Below are 27707 nucleotides of genomic sequence, written 5' to 3'. Positions count from 1 at the left end.
TTTTGTTTTACGAGTTGATTGGTTGAAATTACTGAATTTTTCTTTTTAAATAAAAACTTTGTGCATTCGGCACGAAACTAGAAAAAGTTAAAAAAAAGAAAGATCTGTTTGGACTTTTAATAAAGGCAGGGAATTTATTTCTCAAACCGTGTTTCTGCAATCCTACGAAAAAGTTCAACGACATTGAACAATCTATCACAGCTTTTACCAATTTAAAGAGACGAAAAGTAAGGAATTTGAAGAATGTGCTTGCAAATGGGATTTTTGCTAGTTCATCTAGTAATAGTTTAGTAAAAGCAATGGTTTCGAAGAGTAGAAAGGGGGGAGGTTTAAAACGTATGCAAAAAAAAAATATTTCACATCATTCTCGCGAATCATTTTGCTCGTCATTTATTTTGAAGGAATGGCAACGGCGTTTAGATTGCATCGAAGAATTAATCCCCTGTTTTGTGAGTAAAATAAGTCTTAAAGTGATAAATAATTTCTTGATTTTTCACTACAATTTATTAATGCTTATTGGAAATTAAAGTAGTAAATCTATAATAAAATAAAAAGTTTTATCGTGTCTCACTCTTTTTTATTCTAGAAAGTCTTGAAATTTGGACAGTGTTATCAAATTCGAACCACAATCGTAAAAATCGAACAAAAATTTTAATTAGCCTATTCGAGAGGGATGTGTCCCGCAGTGGACTGATCGTTAAGACACGGTTCCCAGCAGATCACCGAAGTCAAGCATCACTGGCTGCGGTCAGTGTGCGGGTGGATCAGTCTGCGTAGGGACCGAGGGTGTGCGGCATTGGTCCTCGTTAAACTGTGCTACCGTAAAGTGCTCGACTTCGCGCGAAGGTCGTTGGGCTTCCGAAGCGGGGGTGCCACCCCCTCTGCAGAGGATCAAAAATTGTGATGGCATGTCTTCGGAACATCCTCAGGGATGTTTCCCAGACCGTCGCCAATAGCCCATTGTGTAGCTCTAGTGCGACCTAAATGAACTATAACAACTACAACAACACCGAGAGGGATGTGTAAAATACAAATTTGTTTCATATGATTAATCATGTGGCAACTTCAGTTCACGAATGATTTAATCCCTATAAAAGGGAAATTTAAAATTTGAATTCCTTAACCGACAGAGAATTCAAACAGATTAGAAATGAACCTGGCGGGACAAACAGTTTACCGGGACAAACAGTTTGAATATGATAGTTACCAATAAGTAATTTAGTTAGGAACTTAATGTTTATATGCTTGTGTAGTATGTTCACGTTTAGTTGTTCTGTGCATTAAAATTATCAAAGAACTATTACGAAAATCACTACGATCGGAATACACCCAACCTGGTATAACTTATAATTGCATGCAAATTGATGACGATTCTTTTTTCTTCCTATTATTTAAATGATAAGGTCAATTATGTGTGTTGTCTTAGAGATCTATTTAAACAAAAACTAGTTTCAGGAGGAGTTTATTGCACTTTCTTAATTATTTATCTTTGATCCTTTATGTTTGGGGAACTATTCAAGAGGTGGGAAGAATAACGTAAACATCAGCTAATTCTGAATTCTTTTGATATATGCACTAAATATTCACTATGCAATATTCTTTTATATTTAAATAAAATTAATAGTATAATGACTTTCTTTATTGAATTTTAGAATATCAGATTATCTTAAATAATAAATTTAGAGGAAAAAACTATCGGTACAGAATATACGCGTAATTTTCACAACCCCACATTTCACGGGTAATAAAATTTCATTCTATTGCAGAAATATTTAGTAAAAACATACGAAAATATTTTATAAATAAGTTTATTTTAGTAAGATGGATAAATAAGTTTAAAGAATTTTCTGCTAAAGTATTAGTAGAGTTTCAAATGTTGCTTTTTTAGACATGCATCAAAACACTAAATTGCTTTTTCTAAAAATCTTTAACACGGTAAAATATAACTTATCCATTGCTGTCATTTGTTAAGGATATTATCAAGTAGCCGTCCTATTTAAAATTTTATACCTTACACAGTTTTTTACCCTACACAGAAGACAAGGGAACTCTTGGATCAAGAATTGGGAAAAAATAGCATCCGGGGAACTTTTTTGATTGAACTAATCCGCATATTTGTTACACTGAGAGGAAAACCATGGAAACCTCCAGTATGACAACTAGAGTTTTCTAAACCATGATTCGTCTACGGAGGTTATTTTACGTCAGTACTGTGGTCGGTGCGAGCTTTGGATTAGAATTCGTATCAATCAGCCACCGCTGAGATTCGAACCTATGTTATTTCATTGGGAGGTGAATGCTTTAACTCCTGAGCCACCGGGGCTCCGTATATAGTGCTCTGTGACACTTCCTGAGTTATGTATTGGGTTCTAAATTATTTACAGGTATCCCAAGTTATTCACGTTCTTCGAGACACTTTAAAAAGAATAGTTAAATGTTTTTGTCTAGGGTTCTATAAAGTATAGAGATAGTTTTGTTATTAATTTTAAAAATAATAATATTTGGTTGTTGCTAATGAAATGTCGGATTTTTTTATAGTGAATTTAAATAAGCATAGCTTTTTTTTTTTTTTTTTAAACTTTATTAATCAAAGTAAGAACCATCACAATCTACACAGTTTTGCCAAGTGTTACTAGTTTTTCACTACCTTATTTTAATAAAAATTTTGTTCTCTGGTGACAATAAAAGATTGAAAGTCATTTTTAATCTACTCTAGATCGGGGAACTTTTTATCACAGAGAAAGTTGACCAACTATTTAAAAAAGTGATGATGCGCTGGAGATATGTCCGGTAGATGTGGTGAACCTCGTATTTTAATTCGGCCAACTTGTTTGCGACGCTGCTTGTTCTATACAATTCATAAACATTTAATAAAGAAAAAAGATTAACTAAGTTGCTTTAAAAAAATCCGACATTTCATATTTTACAACCTGGTGTAAAGATGAATAAAAATTCTTAGATATTGCAATAAATTAAACGCATTTCTTTAAAAATAATTTCTTATTTTTATTTTTAAAAAGTTATTGCTACTGAAGCCTGATACACAAAATAATAGTTTTAAAAATAAAAATAACTTAGATACATAATTTGTATTTGTACGTATTTGTGTCTTTGTATTTGTATCTAATTTGTATTTGTTCATATTTTTCAACAATAAACTAAAAACTTTGTTTATAATATTGCAATATTTATTGAATAATATATTATTTTAAAAATTTTAATATTAATGTGTTGAAACATAAAATAAGCTAAAATCAGAAAAGGGAACTTTTTAACACTGAAAAAAAAAAATGTCATCCTTGAAATATAAATGTTGCCAAAAGAGCGATAATTATTTCGCCAAGTTCTATTTTTTTCTCTCGCCAGATTGCACAACGTTATGCTTTCTCATTAAGACTGTTTTCGAAAAAAAGGTACAATAGATTCACTTCTAGTTCTGCGAGTTTTATTAGTTCTATTAAAGTGATTCAAACGTTTTCTACTTTGCGAACGGCAATGAGTTCTAACTTTTCGATTCCAGAAACTACACTGCTTTTTGGAGAAGAACACCAATCATGTCAACAAACTTTTCATTTTCAAAACATTGTGCAATAGTTGGATTCGCGTTTTATAAAGTTTCGTTTCCGAATCGGAGAATCATTAACTGTCGACTTAGTGATAAAAGTTGCATCTATAATACTTCACTGTTTAAGGAAAACGAGATTGCTTAGATTTAATCTCCAAAATGGGTAAGTTTATTCATTATTATTATTATATATTATTGCGTATTTATTATTTATGTATATAAATTATTGTTTTTAAACATTTATTTTTTGATTCAACAAAATTTAAGATTGTTTTGACATTAATTCAAACTCGTTTTTAAATACGCAAATAATGACAATATTTTCTAGTTCTATGATAAATTTCATTCAAAGCAAAATATTACTTTTCTTCCTCTTAGAAAAACGTATTTTTTAAAATAAAATCATGTTAAAAAATTTGTTTTCAGATAACAATTTCGCTTAAAAACATTATTTCTCAGAAATTTTTTTATCCGAGAATTTTTTTTATTGATTAAATGCTATTGCTTATTTTTTAAAAGAAAAAACTGTTACAGTGATAAATTACATTTAAAAGAAAAGAGGCAAAAAAAAAAAAAAAAAAAAAAATCCCGTAGAAGAATTCTACTGATTTTCTTTCAAGGAAAAAAGATCTTCATTTAAACAAAAAAAAAAAAAAAATATTTTTCTCTAAAAAATTGAGAAAAAACTTAACTTAATTTTTAATGTCTCATATTAGACCCCCTATCGATCTTGCGTTTATTACACCCATTCCATTTTTTTTTTATAAAATGCTATTGATTTAAATTAATTTTACTGTGTATAAATTTAAAGAAGAATGAAAAAATAAATCAATCTTTCAAGTAAAAAATTCAAATGAAATTTACAAGGTAAAAGGAAGAGATGCATTTTGGTTATTATGACGCCAAGTAAATCAAGTGTTCAAATCCACTCCAAACTCACGATTCCTAATTAAAGAACAATCTGCTAGAAGGTGCATGAATCTGCTTAACTAATTTCTTCCAAGTTTCAGATCGAAAATTTAAAATTAAAGTAGCAACGAGGTTTAACATGAAATTATTATAAAAAGAAAAAAAAATAAGCAGCATAAGAAAATAATTATAAATATGTTACGCCAGAAAATTATTATAAAAAGAAAAAAAAATCAGCTCATGGCAAGTATAATTAACGCATCAAGTATAATTAATGTATTCATTTAGAATTAAATAAAATACAGAAAATTACTTAAATACTTGTAATTAATTCGAATAAAATTTTTAAGTTAGAATTAATTTAAAGACTTTTTTTCCCCCACTACTACTTATAAATAATTTAATTACATTTTTAAATAGGTAAGATAGACAAATGGTCTACGTTTTTAAATTGTGATAAGGATTTTATGAAAATTCGATTTATTTGAAAACTTATTGCTTCTGTTCACATTCACGAGAATTTTTTTAATACTTTTTTTTTCTATCAAATGTTGAAGGGTATGCCATAGTAAATTAATTACAATTTGTCAAGAAATATTTTGATAAAATATTCTTCCAATCTTATATTTGACTGGATAAATTCAATCGTTCGAATCAGCTAGAGTTCTCCCTTCTAACAAAATTAGATATTTACCTAGTTAGATATTGCTAGTTAAATATTTACCAGGATAGAAGTTAAATACTTACCACCTAACAAAGTTAGACTCTAGAATCAGCATTTTATTTTTAATTATATTATTAATTTATTCTTGAAGTACAATTTCTTAGAAGCGTTTTCTATTTTTTTTCTCGTTAAATTTTCCTCTTAAGCTGTTTTTTTTCCCTTACATATGCAAACGTTTATTATTACAATCTTATTATATCAATAATTATATCATTATTTTTTTCAACTATTATATTATTACATTTATTATATCAATTTTAGCCTTTTTTTCTTGTCGATCTTCTCTCACGAGACGTCTCACATGCTTTTAGAGTAGCAGCCGAAATTCTGGGATCATCTTCATTTTGAACATATTCTTTGGCTGCTGGACCTAAATTTATTTCTAATTGTTTCAAAACTGTTAATTACCCTTTGCAATCTTCTTTAAAATTATTACAGCTAAATAAGTTATAATTTAATTATTTGTACTGTAAGTGCCATTAATTCTTTTTCTGACATAATTTAAACAAATCCTTTCAATAAAATAGTTAAAATGATAGTATTTTTCTAAAATGTTTTAATAGAAGTGAGCAAATCCATCAATCAACTGAGTGCACAAGTTCACTTGTATATTTATGTTTAAGCGATCCCTTCCTCGCTCATTATGCTGTAACTTTTCACTCTTTACGAAAATCAATTCAATATTTTGGTATAATTATGAAAAAAGAAAAATCTATGGAAAAATGCAATAAATTGTCTTCATTTTTGGAAAATTTCTCTTATGTAGGTTTTTCGAAACTAATTCGCAAAGTTAAAAAAAAAATGCTATTTAGGGGCCTTAAACTGGAAGCAAACCTTTAGATTTAAACTTTATAAATTATCTTGCAGTAAAGTATTAGTTTAAGTATTTAAAAATGATTTAAACTTTATTTTTATTTTAAACTTTAATTTGGCGAGATTTTTTTTTACCTGCCTGAAAATCATTTAAAACATTAAATAATTCTCAATTATTGCAATTTTTTTAATGTATTTAAACAATGTAGCGTTGGATTTACTTTTCCGTCTTTTAAAAATTAGATCACAAATAATTTTCATTTTTACAAAACTGTGACTTTTGTTCATAGGGACATTTTCATAATCAACATTGAGAATGCTTTTTAAAGATGGATACAACTTTACGTAACATAGCTGTTACAATCGTTATAAAAATTGCATATTATTCACTAAAACGTGATATTTTGGGTGAGGAAATATAATATTAATTACATGATAAAAGTAGTTATTTATTTTTACTTCATTCCATTTATTTTCGTCCCATTAAAATCAAAATATCGCAAAAAAGATGAAAATTGTTTTAAGAAATTAAATGCTTAACATTTATTTAACATTTAATTAAGTAATTAATTAAAACATTTTAATTGATTACTTTTTATTGATTTTTATAGCTATAAAATTTATTCTAAATATATTGCTGTGTTAAGATGTTTCAGTTTTCAAAATCACATTAGTACTTGGTTTGTAATAAATTCTATTATTTTAAAAATGACATCATATAATGTTTATGGAATTTTCAGTATTCCAATAATGAACAAAGTGAAATCTTAACGCAGATTTTTATACCTGCACTTATGGAATTAAAAAAAAATTGTGGAATGAGAGGTTTTCCACTAAAAATTCTGGTAATATAGAATTGTTTGAAAATGTTTGTGATTGAGCATAAGGTTAAAATATATAAAAATGAAAAGAATTAAAAATTTTACAGCACTCCTTAATGCTTTGAAATATTTCGTTTTATGAATATTAGCTTTAAGTTAGGTATATATTTTAAAATGTGAAAATGTTTTAGAATGTCATTCATAAGATAAACATTTATTAAAATGTACTTTTTTACAAAAAAAAAATTATATTGCTTTTGATTATTTGTGCATAAAATATGCTTTGTAATAAATTTTAAAATTTAAAAAATGTATGAGCTTGCAAAGCATTTTCCACTAAACGAAAAGTTCCTGTATTCAATAGAGCTTCTATGACTGTTTTAAGTTCTTTTTCTATACAGCACTAAATTGATTAATTTTTTAATATTTTTTCAAATTATTTATTATTGTTTCTGCACTGTACGGTAAATATTTTAACCCCTACCTTATAAAGAAAGGACATATAACAGGTACACTCCGGGGTCCTAGAACCTGTGAGTTCTCTTGTAGAAAGCGAATCTACTGCAGTACATTTCCCTAATTTAGTACTATTTACATAGACTCACATAGGAAAATTATTTATTATACAAAAACAGTGATACCATCCAGCATAGGACCACTTATTATTTATTTTATGACAGTTCAAAATTTTAGTGGTCCAGGATCAACGAACCACAGTTAATTATGAGTCCTGCACCGACCGTACTCATACTACAGCAAATAGAAGGTTTCTGTTGTCTCACTATCGTCTTCCCACAACCATTTAATATATAGTTATAGATAATTTCTGGTTCAGTTCACCATCTTTTATTGTAGTGGTGGCGCATAGGTTCTTTTTCACTGAATTATTACATTTCTCCCGATGGATAGTAGTAATTAACTTTGTGTTTTTCTTTATAGAACGCGACAGTCTGTTTAAAGAAGTGATAGTCTCTAAAAAAGGAGAAGTTGATGTCCCAGTAGAGCCTTGTAGAGGTTTTACCAGCGAATGCGAGTTCTGTAATAAAAGATTCGGCAATTGGGTGGAGCCAAGCGAACAAGTCTTGGAGAATATCCCCAACAAACCCGGAATCTTCATGGTAGCTCTGAAGAACAAAAACACCATCGAAGTGCAAAACATCGTTCTTGATCTGACCGACATTCAAAGAAAAGCTTTTAGGTGTATTGAAAACGAAAAAGAACTTGTTGCAGACAAAAAGTCGAAAGTTACTAAATCTGTCATTCTTTGTCGATGGATGACCTGTAAGCCAAAAGATGATAAAGATGTTACCAGTCTCTGTGCTCATTGGTTTAACAATGGAATTAAGCCTAAAAACATGAGCAATTGGCTTGGAATGAACATCGTCGAACAAAGTGGACATTTTGCCTTTTCGGAAAAGATACAAAAGTGGTGCTACCCTAAGAAGGAAGCAACTTGGCGAAAACCCAAAAACACTCTTCCAAAGAGATTGGTTGAAAACGTGAAGGAATGTGATTTTGAGAAACCGTGCGAGGTTTGTGATTCGAATTTCGCTTTCAGCAGTTGGGAATCACTAGATAATGTCGTAAAGAATAACTTGGCGCCTAAAACTCCAGGTCTGTACCAACTTTCTGTGAAATGTGGAAAAACGCGTGAAGTTGTCGAAATTGCCTTCGATTACTTAGATTCTTCTAACTCAAAATTCAAATGTCTTGATGTGGCAATCAGAGGCCACAAGAATAGCCTGCTTAATCTTGATGCTCACAATAGAGGTAAATTTAAAAATAAAGACGCAGTTACGGAAATTAGATGGTTAGAAGTTCAGAACATGGACAATGAAAATAGTTGTTTCCTGTGGGCCCATTGGTTCAATGCTCATAAGTTACCAATGCTTCATACAATTTTGCCCGGAAAAAAACAGCTGGAGAAACATCAGAACTTTGTGCTCAGAGAAAAGGATAAGAAATGGTGTTACGTAGTTGATGAACTAAAGCAAAATAAAATGTCTAGGTTTGCATCGAAGCAGCGAATGAGGAATGATTTAGAGGAAGATATTAGATTTGCACAAACCCACTGTTCTTAAAATTTGTTTAGTTAAAATAATAATTTATTTTTTGTTATTTATAGTTTGTTGATATTTTTTAATAAACACTGTTGATCTAATTCTTTGTATCCTAAATCTTTAATCTGTATTCTAATCACTATCTCCTTTGGCTTAGAAAGACATGTAGTTAATTACATCAAAATTACAATAATAATTATAAATTATAATAACTATTATATTTATAATTGGAAAAAATTACAATAATTATTATTATTATAATTTTTTGATATACAAGAATAATAATTATTATGATAATTATTACTATATTTATTATTATGAAAATTAGAATTATTTATATTTGAAAATTTTCCGTTCATTTGTAAATTACGTAAAAAATACTTAACTTCATGTAATTTGCAAATGATCAGATCCTATATTAATACGATTGAAAATATTTTTTTATGGAATAGTTTACTGCTAAATGTATTTCGTAATTAGGTGTAAAAAATGTGCAATTCGTAGTCAAAGAGCGTGAAAATGGATTTTAATTTCGTGTTAGCTCTAAATATTGACAATGCATTTTCCATTTTGCAAGTTAAGAACTCTAAGAAACTGAACTAGCACTATATATTAAGCTGCAGTGTAGTAAATACCTTGTTAACAAAGAATAATAAAATACGTTGTTCAATATGAACACGTTAGAACATATATAATATGCACACTAAGCAGAGTAAAAGTAATGAAGTGCATTTCGAAGTGACGTCATGTTTAGTTGCTGAAAAACATTGCTAACTTGAGGAGGAGTTTATTGAAAATAGGATTTAAGAATTTAAATTTTAATTGCGAACTTTTTAAAATACATTTAAATTTTGAGACGGAGAAGTTAAGTATTAAAAAGTATCAGTTATAAAGAAGATATAACTCAACTTTTATTTAGAGTTCGTCACTTTTAAAATTTAAGTGCCAAATTTTAATCACCTGTGTTAACAGGTGATTAAAATTAGTTAGCTCTCTGTTTAATGACTCGGCAAGGACTGTAAAAAATAGTTAGTTTGTGAAAAAGAAAAGAAATTTGTGTATAAATTGGGTTTAGAAAATTTTTTCCAGGGTTAGGATTATCAATTTTGGAACAATTCAGCATATTCAAAAATTATTATTTTTTCATTATATTTTTTATTTTAATTACGTTTACGCTAATATAAGAATAAAATAGAATCAAACTAATGTCAAATACTACGAGAACGAAATTTTTATAAAATTTTCAATGTCATTTTTTTTTCTGCATCATTTTCTTTAACACGTTGAATGCCAAGCTAATTTTACATGACTTGTACAATGATTTTCTATAGGCTTGTACAATGATTCTGGCCAAAATGATTTTCTCAGTATGTATTGCATTAATTTCTTCAAAGCATTTTAGTAACGATAATAATATAAAGAAGTTAAAAGCATTAAAACTTTACTCGAATTATGTGTTTCTAATAATCTTGGCTTCGCCGGTCACCGGTGACCCCCGTGGTGCTACAAACAAGCTCAATGCCGGTCACCGGTGACCCTCATGGTGCTACGAGCAAACTCAGTGCCGGTTTCCCCCATGGCATTCAACGCGTTAATAATGTTTTCATAAATTTCATCAACATCTCTTAAATTAGTTGTTAAATCTTCATCCCAGTTAAAGAGATCCCGTAAATTGAACATCTTTCTCGTCTTTCTCAACCTCAATATAATCAAACTTGAGATAAAATAAAATGTATCGTTCGTTAATAAAAATTTCGTTCATAAACAGAGACACAGTCATCCTAAAATGGAGACACAATCGTCCGCAGAGATATGGACGTTCTTACAGACACAGTAGTCCTTAAATAGAGATTTTTCTGCCATGATGAAACAGCGACCGTAAAATATCGTCTTTATATAGAGATTATTGTTAAGTAGAGCTACGTTAAATATAGATGCCACTATATTATAAAATGACTAATTTTCAGAATCAATGTCGAAAATAGCAATTATTTTTATTTACATTATATGGTACAACAAGAAGTATGGTAAAATAATCAAAACTATTCATAAAAATTGCGTTTTTTTATATTAATATTCCTTCACTTTACAAATTTAATTTATTTTGTTTTTAGTTTCTACTTAAAATTTTGCTTAACAAATATTATAACATGAGAAATAACAAATTCTTTGTTTTTATTTGCTGTTTTAAAAAACATTTTAGCTCTAAATTTTTTAAGAGAATTTTAGTAAATGAGTCAAAATGTTTAACTTTTACTTTTTATTTATTTTATTGTATCAGATTACGAAAGACTAACTTTAAGTGAAAAATATAGTGAGAAGTGAGAAATTGGAAAGAATTCTCTTGAATACAGGCTTTTGTGACTTTGAAAAGGAAAAAATGGTAGATTGATCCGCTTTTTTTTTCTGAGTTGAATAAACTTGAAAAACTGCAATTTCCCGAAAAGCGACTTAACTTAAATTTCACGACTAAAGGCATTGACATTAGATCAGTGACCTGAACTTGGCGGGGAAAAAAAATGAAAGGTCTTTTTAAAGTTTGTGATAAAATTATTTGCGATTGGCGCTAAATTCTTCAATGGCGACTAAGAAAAAAAAAAAACTAATTTTGTTAACCATTCGTATTTTAGTTAGTAAATTGCAAAATTCTAGGTTAATTGTAGAAATTTTATATATTTAAAAAAAAAAAGGTATAGAATAAAATAATAAGCAAGAGATAAAATATATTTGAATTTTTTATTTAGTGATAATATTTTTATTTCTTTATTTCCAATGAGCTGCACAATCTGTCTTGCCGATGAATAGATCTAGTGCGTTCTCCAGAGGTGGTATCCACTCTTTCAGGACCACCACAATGGGTGAGATACAGTTGGTCATGTTAATTTGGGAGTCTAGTTTCTGCCACACTAGATGGCAGCACCGAGACTCTATTTAGTGATAATATATATCACATTAAATTTCAATAAAATCTCACCCATGTCTGTTTCAAACTCTCTCAACAGTTCGAACCCGTTGCAATTCAAGCTTTCCAATTTTGACTAATTGTATTTGAGATTGAAAAATATTGTTCATTGTTACGTTTCTCAACGAACTACAAATAGATTTTACATATTGCCATTTGTCATAATCGAAGTCAAAAAATTCGGGAAAAATGAGCCGGGAGTAGTATTCATATCAACCAGTCGAGTCGCTGTGGATCAGGGGACAGACCGCTCGCTTCCCATTGACGTGATATCACCAAGTTCGTATCTTGCTACGGCCAGTTGAAACGAATTTTACTCCCGGCTCGCTCCGATCACAGGGCCGACAAAAATACCCTCAGTGGTAGATAGATCATGGTTTAGAATCTGATCATGGTCTCTTTGTTTTCGGGATGACTAGGGGAAGTTATTGTTTTTTTCTTCTCCATGTATTACAGATGTTTGTTAGTTCAACCAAAAGCTCTTCATGAAGTCTAGTTTGCAATAATGCTTTAACTAGGAGTTCACTTGTCTTCAGGGATGGGTTCAAAATTACAAACAAAGGAAGTTGAAGATTGATAGACGTAAACTTAAAAACGGGTTGGTTCTCCAACGCTGTTTATAGAATAAGATATAGTAGTAACCCTTTTGTTACGGCCGTTCGCTCTACCACGAACACTGAAGTGACGCGACTGAATGGTGCACCATGCCGCGAATCATGGCCACTGTATGTCAGCAAGCTGATAATCGGATTTTCTTACTTAAGTGTTTCACAACAATATATACGAAGTCGCCGTGGTGCAAGGGATAGAGCGTTCGCCTTCAAATGAGGTAACCCAGGTTTGCATCCCAGTGATGGCTGGTTGATAGGAATTTTGCTTTCTGGCTCTCACCGACCACCGTGCTGACGTAAAATATCCTCAGTGAGTGACGAATCTTGGGTTAGAATTCCCTTTCCTTCAGGTTAGCCATAGGAGTCTTCATGGTTTTTCTCTCCGTGTAACACAAATGCTGGTAATTTTCATGAAGTCAAGTTTGTGCCAATGCTTGCTCTAGAAGTTTCCGCGTCTTCTGGACTGGGTTCACAATCACAAGGATACGGAGTTGAACATTGATAGTTTTGAACTCAAAATTGGGTCAACGCCGGGTATGTAAAAAAAAAAAAAAATACAATTTAGAACATTTAAAAAATTTCTTAGTAATTTGATTTAGTATTATAAATTTAAAACAGGGCAAACAGTTTTCTGAGTAACTTCTGCCCTGTATACGAGCGCCGGCTAAATACGGCACTTGTATACAGTGTGTACCTATGTTAACAGGGACTAATATAGGGAATATAATCGGCCTTTACATCTATGAAAATAACTAAATACGGCCCTCGTAACGAAATAGTTACGTTGAATCGAATGGCAACCTCGCAAAATTCGTTTTGTGAAAAGATCTATTGTAGTTTTAGCTTATAATCCTCTCTGATATTTTTAATAGTTACGTTTTAGTTTTCCTTCATTGAAAATAAAAAGAAAAGGAGCAAATATTAATATTTATTCGCTTATCAATTTCTATTTTAAAAATTATGCTTTCTTACATTGCAAATCTTTCTTATTTTATCGTTATTTATTGAACTAAGAACCTGGTACGATGATAAGTTACATACAAGTTAATATAGAAAATTAGTTAGATACAAGAATGATCAACAAGAAGAAAAAAGAACTTATAACCCTAAACTTTCCATTAGGAAAATGAGATTTTTCTTCAGATAAGTATATCATATCTATCTAAAAAAGAGAATACTTTTCTAGCTTTTTTAAATATTATTTTGTGACATCTTCACATTTCTGCCTTTTAAACAATGTCTCGTCGAACTTTCAGTCCCCTCTAGGGTAACGTCAACGGAACAAAAATATTACAAGAAGTAAAATATCGATTGGATAGATTATTTTTCATAAGATGATACTTCAAACACCGAGACAGAGGTATATGACAGTCTTAAAAAAAAAAGATAAAAATGGATTCAAGAGCAGAAGCAATATGTATTTCTTTAAATACGTATCATGTTGACTTTAAAACATCAAAATGTACGTTAAAATAAAATATGGGAGATGATAGATTTTCTTTTTGAGTATATATATTTAAAAATAAAATAAAACATGTAATCTCCGCTTAAAGAACTTGCATGTCTTTTTCGTTAAACATAGAAGGTAAAGTATAAGACGCACGATATGCGAGTAGCATCTAAATGCCTTTTGAAATGGAATTTTGAGAAAACTTTTAGAATTTTCCGGAATTTAGAGTAGTTTCTTCGTTTAGGCTCTTAATTAACGTCAACTGCTATTTTAAATAAATGTTCTCTAAAATACTTCATTTTGAATTGTTTCAGGTTTATCAACAGTTTTAGTGTTTGTGTTTCACTTCCGAAAATTTTCGGTACATTTCAAAGAGCTGAAAATATTTAGAGGTTGAACTGTGCCATAAAATTTAAAATCGAGCCAAATCTATTGAAATTATGGTTGTTTTGTATGTTATCTGGTACTCAATCAAATCCGGTACTATAAAGAGAGCTGAAATTTCATATATAGACCTATTATGTTGCTGCTTATAGGGCGAACCCATTCATACTTGTATTCATTCATCCACAGATCTTAATTTTGACCTGAACCAGAGAACGATCAATCTCCAATCCAAGTACAGTTATAATTTGTTATGGGAACATAGAGGGCCTTATGACCCAACACATTTAAAGTGCATCAGCTACCATTTACTACACGGGGAATCTTCGGCCGGCTGGATTCGAACTCCCGTTCTCACAAACGAGAGTACAGCGCCCTACCAACCAAGCTATCTCGGCCACATAAACCTATTATAAATTTAAAATAAGCATTAACATAATTTGATTGTACTTTATTACAATTAATTGAAGAGAGCCATGATGGCTCAAGGGATAGAGCGTTTGCCTTCCATTGAGGTGAACCGGGGTTCGATCCCGGCGATGGCTGGCCAATACGAATTCCGCATCCGGCTTGCACCGACCACAGTGCTGACGTGAAATATCCTCAGTAGTAGACGAATCATGGATTAGAGTCCCCTTGCGGTCAGACTAACCATGGGAGGTCTCGTGGTCTTCCTCTCCATGAAACGCAAATGCGGGTCAGTTCCATCAAAAAGTTCTCCACGAAGGCAAAATTTCTCCCAATACTTGATCCAGGAGTTCCCTTGTATTCTGGATTGGGTTCAAAATTACAAGGCTATGAAGTTGAACATTAGAAGTCGTAAGCCCGAAATTGGTTCGGCTGTTCAACGACTGTTATAAAATTAATTGAAGAGAAAGGCCGGGATAGCCTGATTTGTAGGGCACTAGGCTTATGTCCGAGAGTTGGTAGGTTCGATCCCCGCAGGCCGAAGACTCCCGTGCAGAAAATGGTGACTGATGTTAAATCTGTCGAGTCTCAAAATCCTCAATGTTCCCATAACAAATCAATACCTTTAGGGCTACTGATCCAGGAGTTCCCTTGTCTTTTGGATTGGTTCATAATTACAAAGCTACGGAGTTGAACATTAGTAGACGTAAACCCAAAATTGGGTCGGCTGTTCAACAACGGATATAAAAATTTATAAAATTAATTGAAGAGCCTGAAAAATGTTAAGTAATATTCTAAAAACGTTTAATTTAAAAACATAATTCGTCCAGATGTAAGAAATCATTAATATATTTCAACAAAAATAAGATGTGCTTCAGTCTGATTTTTGTACTAGTTTTTGACAGTTTTAATAATGCATATACTCACTACGTCAAAATACTGTGTCACGAACTGTAAAAAAACCCGAAAATTGCATTTATGTTTTGATATAAATATAATGAATAATTTTTTAAGTAGCATAATTGCGTGTAACGTTTGGTTCAAACATAACTCCTTTTATTAAAACAATTTCACACAAATGCTAAAAAGAAGTTTTGAAAAAAGCCCCTTTATGACATAAATTTTCATTAATTTTCAGACCACTTAATGTAAACAAAAGATCCGTTGGAAGCAGAATAGATGTAAAGTTGCTTTAAAGACTGCATTCTAATAATCTTAATGGAATTTTAACCATTATAATAATTATTTATGGTATTATTTCCTCATATAAAAAAGACAGGTGATATAAAACTTTAAGTTGAATTATTAGAATTGGATTTTTTTTCTAATTTTCTTAATTATATTAAAATTTATACTTTATAAACTATTTTTTTTCTTTGTAGAAAAGGGCAATTCCGTTGATAAATGAATGCAACATTAGATTTTAGATATTATGCTGCTGTGAAAAACTACAAAAAAGAAAAAAAAACTTGCAAATTTTGACAAAATAAAATATTTTCACTTCCATATTATAAAAACTAAAATCACATGAAATTTGTTGAGTTTATTTACAGACTTGATGAGAAGATGAGAGCTATCAAATATAATAAACAATGAAAAGAAATAAAAGTATTATGTGAAAAAAGTTTTCGCTTTGCTCAAAACTATAATTATCTACTTAAATTAAATTATTATTTATTATATATTTACATATTAGAATATATTCATATATGTAATACAAAAATTAAATACTTTTGTATTAATAAAAGAATTAAATCTCTTTCGTTTTCATAAAATGTCTTTGTTAAAGAATAAACGTCGAGAGATTCTATTTTGGGAATTCAAGGCTGAAAACATACCATTGAAATATAAATAGATTTATATTTCAAGGGAAGAGTTATTTTTAGAATCGTTCCCTTTTTCAATTCCATATAAGGAAGCAGAAATGATTTTCCTTAATGCGTAAGGATACAAGGAATGTACGAATGTGCCTTTTTACTGCAAATCTATGTTGGTATAAAACGTAAGAACGCATTGTTTTGTGTGTCCTTTTCATCATGATGTGATTCAAATAAGCTGTGCCGGAATTGTCCGGAGTCTTGTCCATCAACTGTTAGCAATACCAGCCTACATTTAATAAACCTGTTTAGAACGTATGATGGCTTATGACTGCAATTATTTCAAGCTAAATACAACACTGATAACAGGGTTGGAGCCCTGTTATTACATATATATACTCATAAGTTTTTCCGTAGAAAAATTTTCGCTCGCCACAAAGTTTGTTTCCAATGAAACATGAAATAGAAAATTTCTCTTTTCTCGAATTTCCTTTCTCTTGCCCACCAGAGTCAAAACCTGTCTTATATATTGACCCAACACTTCTACTTGAAAAGTTAAACCTCGTAACCATAGTCCTCACCATTGTCCCAGACGAATGATGAGGGCAGTTCTTTCCATAGACAAACTATACTTTTACTAATATTTATATAATAATTAAATGCTTTAAATAAACGGAAATATAGCATGCATTATGATTTCCAAACTATCATCTTATGTTTTTAATATTTTTTTTGTAGGTTTTGGATAGTTTTGGCAGTTCTTAACTAATTTTTGACGTTTGTCATTTCAAAAATCAATTTCTCTGTCAAAAACCAGTCCTGGTTTCAATGCACATGTGTGTTTAAGCAGCTTACTGATGTTTCTACTCATTTAGAATTAATCAAATCCACTAATATGCCACTTAATAATGTACCCTCACTAAGTTTCTGAGTTTATTAAAGACCAATAGTCTGCAAAAATCTATTCTTAACACACTATATTTTTCACAAATCTTACGATGTATGTACATGTGTTGTGCTTGAGAAATGATCAGTAATTTGAAAAAAGAAATTAACAAAAAGAACATATGGGGCAATCCATACAAAATTTACACCTATGATACAAAAATGATATAATTTGTTTTTTTATTGCTCTTTATTGAAAATAAATCGACACGTATTTTTGCGTTTTTGTTTAAATTGCATATTTTTGACTATACGAATTTTTGAAAATTTCGCTTTTTTGAGCACACGACTTTGCAAGTTATTTTTTAACGTATTGCCATCCAAGAACAAAAGTATTTAAATACACTTTCCTGAAGTGATTTTTCTCAAACTTTAAGAAAATCAACATTAAAATATAAAATTTTTTGTTTTTGACATAAAAAAATTCATTTTTTGAAAAAAATAATTTAATTTTGCAATTTGGATTGATTCTTTGATTTTTTTTTATATTTCGACAGTGTGAAGTATAATCAATGATAATATTAATTCCAAATTTTTGGAATGGTAAGACACGTTGTTCGAAAGATATAAACAAAACAGTGACGGCGCGCACGCCGCGCTCTAGTTTAGTAGATAGCGGATGAGTTCGAGAACAGTCGAGCCATATTCTACATACATACGCGGAGTGCGCACCGTCACTGTTTTGTTTATATCTTTCGAGCAAAGTGTCTTACCATTCCAAAAATTTGGAATTAATATCATCCTTGATTATACTTCACACTGTCGAAATATAAAAAAAATCAAAGATGTCCAAATTGAAAAACAAAGTTGTTTTTTTTCAAAAAATGAATTTTTTTATGTCAAAAACAAAAAATTTTATATTTTAATGTTGATTTTCTTAAAGTTTGAGAAAAATTACTTCAAGAAAGTGTATTTAAACACTTTTGTTGTTGGATGGCAATACGTTAAAAAATAACTTGCAAAGTCGTGTGCTCAAAAAAGCGAAATTTTCAAAAATTCGTATAGTCAAAAATATGCTATTTAAGCAAAAACGCAAAAATACGTGTCGATTTATTTTCAATAAAGAACAATAAAAAAAGTAAATTATATCATTTTTGTATCATAGGTGTAAATTTTGTATGGATTGCCCCATATGTAGAAGGAAATATAAATGTAAGGTTTAATGCTTTCTGCCTAGAATAATAGTTTTTTTCTAAAAGGGTTTAGAATTAGTTACAAAGCTCCTTAATATAAAATAACCAAAACTCCACTACTAACGGAGGAAAAAAAACACAACTTGCTGCAGCAACGTATCGCAATATGAAGGACAAAATTAAATGACGTCTCATCGAATATTTAAGTTCAAATGGTTTGACACGCTGTAGAAAATATCGTTTTGTAGTTAATATAGCCTGCAACGCCATCTATCAATGACTTTATAACAAATTTTAAAATTTCGTCGAATAAATTCCTCTTTATAATTTTTGAAAGGAACTAACCGTACACACCTTTTTGTCTGAGTTTTTTTTAGTTTTAATTTTTTTTAAATTAATACTTTTTAAAATTATTTTTTCAAATGGTCCCTTTTGGGAAGTCTGCAAAAATCTATTCTTAATATGCTGTATTTTTTACAAATCTTATTTTTAGTAAAAAGATTATAACAAAGGGGAGCTAAAAACGTAGAAAATTTTTTCGGGAAAGGAATAGCAAAACAACACCATTTTTACAACAAATAAATGTGAACGTTGAGATTCAGTTGTATTTTAGTTTGGTAGCGGAACTTTCTTGGTTATTATTAAAATCCCTTGGTGTAGAATTTTATTACTTCTTAAGCCAGAAGCTTATGGGCAAGTGAAATTGACAAATAACATCGTCGGCAGTCCCAAGGGTTGTCAAACTGGAAATCCACTGGAAATGTGTCCAACAACTGCTGTTTGTTGGCATCTTTTATTACTATTGGACTTCAGATCTCGAAATTGGTTTTTTGATAGCGTTGACTTCCTTTTTTGAATGATTCCTTTGGGCGATGAAGATTTGACTTTTACTTTCATGTTACTTCTATAAATGGGAAATGGATATGTGTTAAATGCGATGTTAAAGCGGTGATTTAAATTATAAAAATTTCAGAATGAAGTTTTTGTTTTGCTAATGATGCGTAATATTTTTTTAATGAATGCAGCAGTGTTAAAGGGAGAAAAGAGATTTATCTACCTTAACGTTAATTTAAATCCTCCATGTTAATCATTTATAATTCCTCTATGATAAATTATAAATTCGGAATTTTCTTATTTATATAATAACGAATTAACATGTTTGAATACATTTTCTTTAACTTTATTCTTTGAAATACATTCTATTGGATTTAGTTACCAAATTTTAAGATTTGAACTTTAAACTTCGAAAAAGTTTTGAAATTATTTACAGCATTAAAATTAAAACTTCGGTCGATAGAATCGATAGAAGTTCAATAGAATACATTTTAATGAATAAAATAGAACAAGAATTGTTCTAAGATATTAACTAGTTACTAAATAAATAACGAAATTCTGGACAATAATTCTCAGTAGGTTAACATAAAGGAAGAACAATCCAGTTTTTTGGATATTTTTTTCTTTATATTTTTCAAAAATAGATAAGTTATAATTAATCTGCAAACTTAATTTCGAAGGTCTCTTGAGGGTCTTGAAAAAAAATTAATTTTTCTTTATTTAAAATGTTACAAATGATATATTCGATCTTTATAATTATCAGGAAAACTAAATAATCAACTCCTTATCATGTCTTATTTACTCAAATACAAAGTTTAGAATGGAAATTAGAAAATTGTTCTGGAATAACATAATCTATAGAACAATTTGTTCATAAATTTGTATAGTTTTATTTTATTTTTTTATTTCTTAAAGAGATCTGCCTATTTTTTCTGAAAATTAAGCTTCTATCTAAATACATACATACATGGAAAGAAAGTGTTTTCTTATTTACTTGTATAGAAGTTTTCAAATGTTCAAGTTTATCATCACATTTTTAAATGTAAGTTAGCTTGGTATCTAAAAATGACAATTAGATTTGAAAATAAGTCAGAATTTTTTAACTTTTTTTCTTAATTTGAAAAATGTATCGCGAATTTTAAATCCCAATGATCTCTTGCTTATTTTAAAAGAGAAAATACATTTTTCGCACTTAGCCGGAGATTTACATTTTCCTCATTAATAAACACATAGGACGAAGATATTTTTTGATTACTTATTTAGAAACTTAGAGCGTTCTAATTTATCCTAATAAGACATTTTGTTAGTTGGATATTCTGACAATTTAATTTAGATATTAGAACAGCTCGATTTTTTTTCTCTACCTTTTGGACGAAATTATTTTTTGTTCCTAATCTGAAAATGTTAGTTTTTTGAAAATATATTTCAAAATTCGAAAATCAAGCGACCTGTTATCTTTAAGTGTGTATCATTCAAAATTTTCAAGGTTACATCAAAGATCCAATTTTCGATACATGAATCGGCAACTTTAAGTTAATGATAAAATCTAATTAACGCATGCTTATTCAATTTATGTGACCAATGAAAATTTCGTTATAAAATTCCTTTTAAAACTTTTGAGAAATTTACATGAACAAAACTAAAAAAAAAAAAAAAACATCTTTTTACTTGTTCTTCACATATTTGGAAAAAGCTATTCACAAGTGTAATCTTTTGCCGATCTTCACAAGCAATTTATAAAGTTTAAAGTTCATATAGTAATTTGAAATCAAAGAATCCTTTTTTTTAACTTTTTAGGGAATGATGTTCAGTCGAAACAATTATTCTATAAGAAAATTTTTCCGAACTTCCGAACGTATTATTCAAATCCTTTCCATTGTGAATAGTTAGAACAAGAAACATAGAATTTTGTTATACCACATTTGTAGATTTAAGACTCAAAAGTGTTTCGTAAAGTGCTATTTTCGACATTCCATTAGAGAAGAGATTTAGTATTAAAAATAATATAGCTACAAAAATTCAGTCTGGAGAAAAATAAGAAAATAAAATGACAGAGGGAAATAGACGCTTGAAATTAAACTAATTTATTTGAACATTAAAGCTCAAGATCAAAAAAGGAGTTTTTTTTGGTGTTCATAAATTGTCAATTTATTTAATTACTCCTTTGCGAAATTTTAATCATTATAAAGATTATTAATAAAAGATTATTTAATTTTTTTCATTCCTTTTAAGTCATACTTTAATAAAAGTTACGAAATTTATTAACATAAATAAAAGAAAAATCATTAAGCAGTTACAAATAGTTTTTACAACTAACATAATAGATCTTTTCGTTTAGAGGCGAATACTGTTGTTCGGAAAAACGATGCAAATGATTTATTTCATAACTGAGATGTACAAGTCAGAGGCTGAACTGTATCAGTGTTCACTGTCATTCAATCATTTTCCGTTTGCACGATTCCTATTGGACAACTCGTATTCCTGTCCTGTCAGAAACGCATTTCTATTGGCTTCATATGTAACTGATTGATCATTGATGGATTTCCAGCAGACAGGTAAGTGAAGTGACATCAGCCTAGACATCTGTATTATACTCCTAGCTAGAACGATTGACTTCGAAATATTTCTCTCATATAGTTAATACTCTTTTTTGTCTTCTTAGCTTGGTAAAAAAATCTTAAGTCAAAAATTATTATGTTTCTATATTATTAATTAATTTATTATGTTAATGAGTTTTTTTTAAAGAAAAATGCAATGAAAGTTTAACTTCATTATGCAACAAGACCATGCAAAGAACGTCGGTTAGAATTAAAGATGCTTAAATAATAAGAGATTTATTAATATATTCTTCAAATATTATTGTAAAACTAAACAATAATTAAAAAAAAATTTTTTTGATTACGAAATAAATACCTTTTGGACGCAAACTAGACGCGCTTTAAAATGTAGACTTAGGAAAACGATATGTCAGTCATCAATAATGTGAAATATATCAATTGCTGCGCATTGTTAGAATCTTGGGCATAAATTCAATTTCGACAATGACAAAATTATTTTCACTTCAGTCACATCAGCTCATCTTGATACTCTGGAACCTTGTTTTATAAATTTAAAAGCTGAATCTCTTGTTAACGATATTAGATCCCCACAGTCCCTCCATAGCGTGTGAAAGTGCATTTCACCCTGATTTGCCCCTTTCGACCACTGTGGTTTTTCTTGCTCAGTTTTTCATCGTTTTTCTCTCTCGGCTACTGTTGTTTTTTCTTCTTCTTTTGCTTGTCCCCTTTGTTTTTCCAATTTTTCACTGGCAACTTTAAGTTTTATATTTCAAATCACTTTTGCTTTTTATCATTCACGCATGGTAAGTCTTGATAATGAACGTCTATTTTTGAACATTTAAAACATGTCGTCTGTTATTTCTAATTCTCATATTTTTTAAGTGATTGAAGTTTTGAATCAAGTAATATATTATCGCATCAGTTTCTTCGGAGTAACCTTTTAGTACTTCTTAAGTTTCTTTAACCATTTAGTAGGGAAGAGTGGGGTCAATTGTAATATTTTTTACTTAACTATTTTTAACTAACAAAAAATCCAATATATTATTAGTATTAATTGACAGACGTGTACGGTAGACTATCTTCTACTAGAAAAAAAACCTAATTTTAAATGTTATTATATTAGTTATTAACAATTTTTGACAGTGGTGCACTTGTTACAATTGTCCCCACTTACGGGGTCAACAGTTGTAACAGTTCATAAATTCAACTAAAACATAGTTAATTATACATATTATCATAGCTGTGATATATTTTTTTATTGATCAAAATAGTAGTGATATTTTGTGAGTAAAAATAATAATGAGCAGAGACCTAAATGGTTAAACTTTTGACTTTAAGGGGTTAAAAATTTTAATTTATGCTGTGAAAGGTGACAAATAAAATAATGCACATGCAACATAATATAAATGATATAGGAAACTATTGGTGGTTCTTAAAGAGTTAAGTAATGGTTTGTAAACATAAGATTATTTATTTTCAGCTGTTACAATCGCCCCTTTACTTATTGTTACAATCGTCCCCAAGACGCTATTTCAGCTTCATTTGTTAAAAACAATGCTAGTTAATTAATAAAACTAATCTTTTTTTTTGAAATGTTAATTAAGGTGTCCACTTACATATTCGGTCAAAATTTTTCATTTGTTTAAACAAAATTATTTTGTTACAATATTATATTCTAATACCAAAAAAAGTATTTACGTAGCGTGAAAATATCTTTTGTAATGTAACTCTCTCAAAAGTACATAAAAATGGTTGCGAGCGGGGGTGTACAGTCGGCAAAAAAAAAAGATATCACCCTGAATAACTTTTGTTCTAATGATCGGATTTTCACGATTTAAGTGTCAATCTTAATGGTTCCTGGGGGTGACCTCAAATATGCTAATTAATTAGTGCTAACTATTAATTAAGTTACTAAATCAGACACAAAAACGTACTTTCTCTGAATAAACATGCATTTTTTTTTTACATATTTGGAATCCTGACCCTTAAAATAGGGGGGGGTAGACAAAATTTCGAAAAAAATGGGTTGTAAATTAGGTCGCAATAAGGATTTATATATCTGGCGATGGTTTAAAAATATGCCAAATTACCTCGCCATAGAAGGGGAAATAATTTATAACAACCATAAAGAAACTGAATAAATGACAAAATGGGAAAAGATAGTGCTTCTCGTTGCTAAGCAACCAAAAGAATTTTCGCGTTGCTTTCTGGGCTTTTTTTTTTTTTTTAAATCTCCTTTAAAAAGGAAATTTAAATAAATTAATAAATTATTTTTGATTCTCCAAGATTATAGAATCTTTGACTTTTTATCTGACATTATTTATTTTTTTAAAGCTGTTTTAATGTAATTTGTAGGACAGTTTTGAATTAAAACCAATTTTCATAAGTTATCATAAATTTATGAAGAGTTGTAGGGTTAAATGCTTTTGCCCCTCACTTCGAGTTTCTTAGGAAAGGAAAAAAAAAGTGATCAAGCAAAGGTGGACCTGAAAAAAGATAGCTATTCTGATGCATAATCGCAAAATTTTATAGAAATCACGGTATTTATTTTCGATAAAATTGTAAAACTTAATAAAGTTTATATGGCATTTTAAAAGCATTTTGATATATATATATATATATATATATATATATATATATATATATATATATATATATATATATATATATATATATATATATATATATATATATATATATATATATATATATAATATATTATAATAAATAAAAACAAAAAAAAAACACGAAGAAAATTACGAGTTGATGTTATTTACACACTCCTTTCGTTAGTTCTTTAAAAAACATGATTAAAAGAAAATTAGGTTTATAATACCCTTAATTAAACAAGAGTAACAATTGTTACAGTTTTTACAATACTTTTTCAACTCTGACACTCTTTTCATGAGATAACTTCTTTTGCCAACGATTTTGTCCCTTTTTTTTGTTAATTGAAACCAGCTTACGCATTCTTGTAATTTTACATTTTATCTTTGAAATTTCAATCTCGAAAGACATGCATGAAGTGACGCCTAGTCCAAAGAATCTAAGTTAAATAGTTGTAAGGCCGATTATTACGAAAACAATTAACTACTCTGGTTCAATGAAACAATTACAGTAAAACTTGTGTAAGTTGATCACTTCATGTGCATTGTTTTAGTGGCCAACGTAGACAAGTGGTCAACTTATAGAAGGGGTGGGACATTGTTTACTTTTTCGTTTCCTACATGTTGCTATACATTTAAATTTTTTTTTTACTTGACTTAAAAATTTGATTTAGCAAATGGCCAAATGAATATCTCAAGAAATGTGTTTAAACCTAAACGAACTTCAATTTGTTACACAGAAATAATTTTAATATTTAACTAACTCTTTTAAAAAAATTATTTTGTTAGTTATGCATGTGAAGTGTTTAATAAAAATAATTTCTTAAAATATCAGAACACGAAAACATTGAAAACTTTAACAAAACAAAATTATTTTAACACTTCAAAATTTATTCTGTTATTACTACACATATAAGCCTATTTGCTCACTATTGCAACTGGAAGAGCAACTTTTCAACTAACACACCTGTTTTCAATGAATGGTCAAAAGCTGAGTCCCTACAGTTTCCCCAGATGGTCAACTCACAAAAGGGTTTAGATTAGCTTTTTACACTATTTCACCAAACAAGTGAAATATTAACATACATTGCAAAATGACAGAAACTTTTCTGAATTTTTTTTTCTGGTCAACTTATGAGGGTTTTAGAATAGAATTTCATAATACTCCTAGACAAAATTAACTTATTTTAGTGGTCAACATACAAGATAGACAGGTGGTCAAGTTACAAAGGTTTTGCTTCTTTATTATGTAGGAAAATTTCTGTTCTTGATAATTGAGGTCAACTTATTCAGATGTAAAACTTACAAGTGTGGTCAACTTGGCAGGTTTCACTGTATAAATAAATCATTAATATTCTTGTTTTTTTATTACGAAATATTAGGAATTTGTTTACATAATTTCTTCAAAACGTGTGTTAAAACTATGATTATAAGTTATTTAAGAAGAAGAAAGTCAAATGGAGTAAAAGAACAATTTTTGAGATGATGATTCTAAAAATAGCACGTTTTTCTAATCTTTTTACAATTTTTTATTTTAGTAGTTGTTTAACAAAACAAGGCATATCAAACATTTTCCTGATATAGCAATATTTTTTTGAACTGTGCAAAAGTTGAGAAATCATACAAACAACTTTTAAAGCAAATATTTTCAACTTTTTAAGACAAAAGGGTTAGCGCACAAGATTTTCTTTGAATGTTGAATTAAAATTGCATGCCCATAGTTTTTTTGTTCATTTAAAAAACAAAACAATCTGTTAAATTTTTCCCCTGTGCGCACATACGCATTTACTTTTCATTACTCGAATAAATAAGAAGCAATAAAAAAAATAAAATTAATAATTTATCTTCATTTTTCGTAAACAATAGTATTATTAGTAAATAGTCAGCTGTTCTGCTTCGAATGATATTGTGTGTGATCAGTAGAATATTTTTAATTTCTTAACAAGATTTAATTCTCAGATAGCTGGCAATAATTCAATAAGAACTGGCAAGTTTTCTTTCAATAAGAACTTAGCAATAATTTAAAAAGTAATTTTATTTTAAAGAAAAACATAAATTAAAGTACTTAAACGATTGATTAATATATTATTGGACAAAAATATACATAATAGAATTTAAAAAAAATTGCATTAAAATTCAATAAAAAAGTTAGAAAAATAATTCTGCGAAACACGCACAGACAGGTAATTTACAAATTTATTTTAAGATTAAGGCGATATATAAGATGTAAAGAAGTTTTAAAAAACTCTACTCTAAACTCAGCTGCACGACAGCCCATGGAGGGCCAAGGCCTACTGTGCCCATCTCAGTTTTCTGGACCTAGGGCTCTGGGGTGCAGGAGCAGATGTTCCGTTCGGGTGGTCAGCCGAACGCGGAACCCCCAGTGTTTAGTTCCCAATCATGCTTGGTACTTATTTATCGACCCACTGAAGGGATGAAAGGCTGAGTCAGCCTTGCCCGGCCCGAGGAGCGACAGCGCGAAGCGCTACCGCTCAGCCACCGGGCGAAGTTTTAAGATGATTAAAAATGTTGACTACGCATTCGTATTAATAATTATAAAATATATATTCAAGAAATTGATAAATATATTATTCCAAATCTATGCATACGTATGTATATTATTGAAATTGTATCAGTTATTGAAAAAGAAAATCAAAAATTAAAAAATAATCACATTAAGTAAGCACAATCTGGTGCATAATCATATTCTATCAGAAGCACGCCTTTATAAAACTAGACATTCGTTGAATAAAGTGTTTTTTATTCAAAATGCTTTATTTATAATTTCTTTACTAAATTACAAATAAATTATTAAATGACTAAAAAGAAACATCGTATTTTATAGTTTGAAAGAAATAAAAATAAAAGGATTAGCAAACGATTATTAGCGAAAAAAATATGAATGAAATTTTACACTACGCGCGAGAAGTCAAGTTCCTCGCAAGTTTATCACATTTTAATATTAATCGCCCCATTTAATCATTTTTTTTATTGTCGCCAAATTATTTTTTCAAAAATAATTAATTTTAATTTTTTTCAGCTTCTAATAAATAAAAACAGTTGAAACTTTAGATTTTTGTATTGAAAAATATGTAGATTATTATGGT

General features: G+C 29.3%; 1 protein-coding gene across 1 annotated transcript; it reads left to right on the top strand.

Annotated features, from left to right (window-relative positions):
- The first annotated feature begins 3586 nt into the window (after positions 1–3586).
- On the top strand, positions 3587–8993 carry LOC107450561 (uncharacterized). Its single transcript, XM_087168209.1, has 2 exons — positions 3587–3728; positions 7772–8993. Exons 1-2 carry the CDS (start codon positions 3725–3727, stop codon positions 8911–8913), a joined length of 1146 nt encoding a protein of 381 aa, XP_087024335.1. The 5' UTR covers positions 3587–3724; the 3' UTR covers positions 8914–8993.
- The last annotated feature ends 18714 nt before the right edge of the window (positions 8994–27707 follow it).

The sequence above is a fragment of the Parasteatoda tepidariorum genome, chromosome 7 (assembly GCF_982258835.1).
Source record: "Parasteatoda tepidariorum strain Cologne lab strain chromosome 7, Ptep-v5.0, whole genome shotgun sequence".
In the NCBI taxonomy this organism is placed as follows: domain Eukaryota; kingdom Metazoa; phylum Arthropoda; class Arachnida; order Araneae; family Theridiidae; genus Parasteatoda; species Parasteatoda tepidariorum.
The sequence above is the reverse complement of the archived record's forward strand: the minus strand, read 5'-3'. Positions and strand labels throughout refer to the sequence as shown.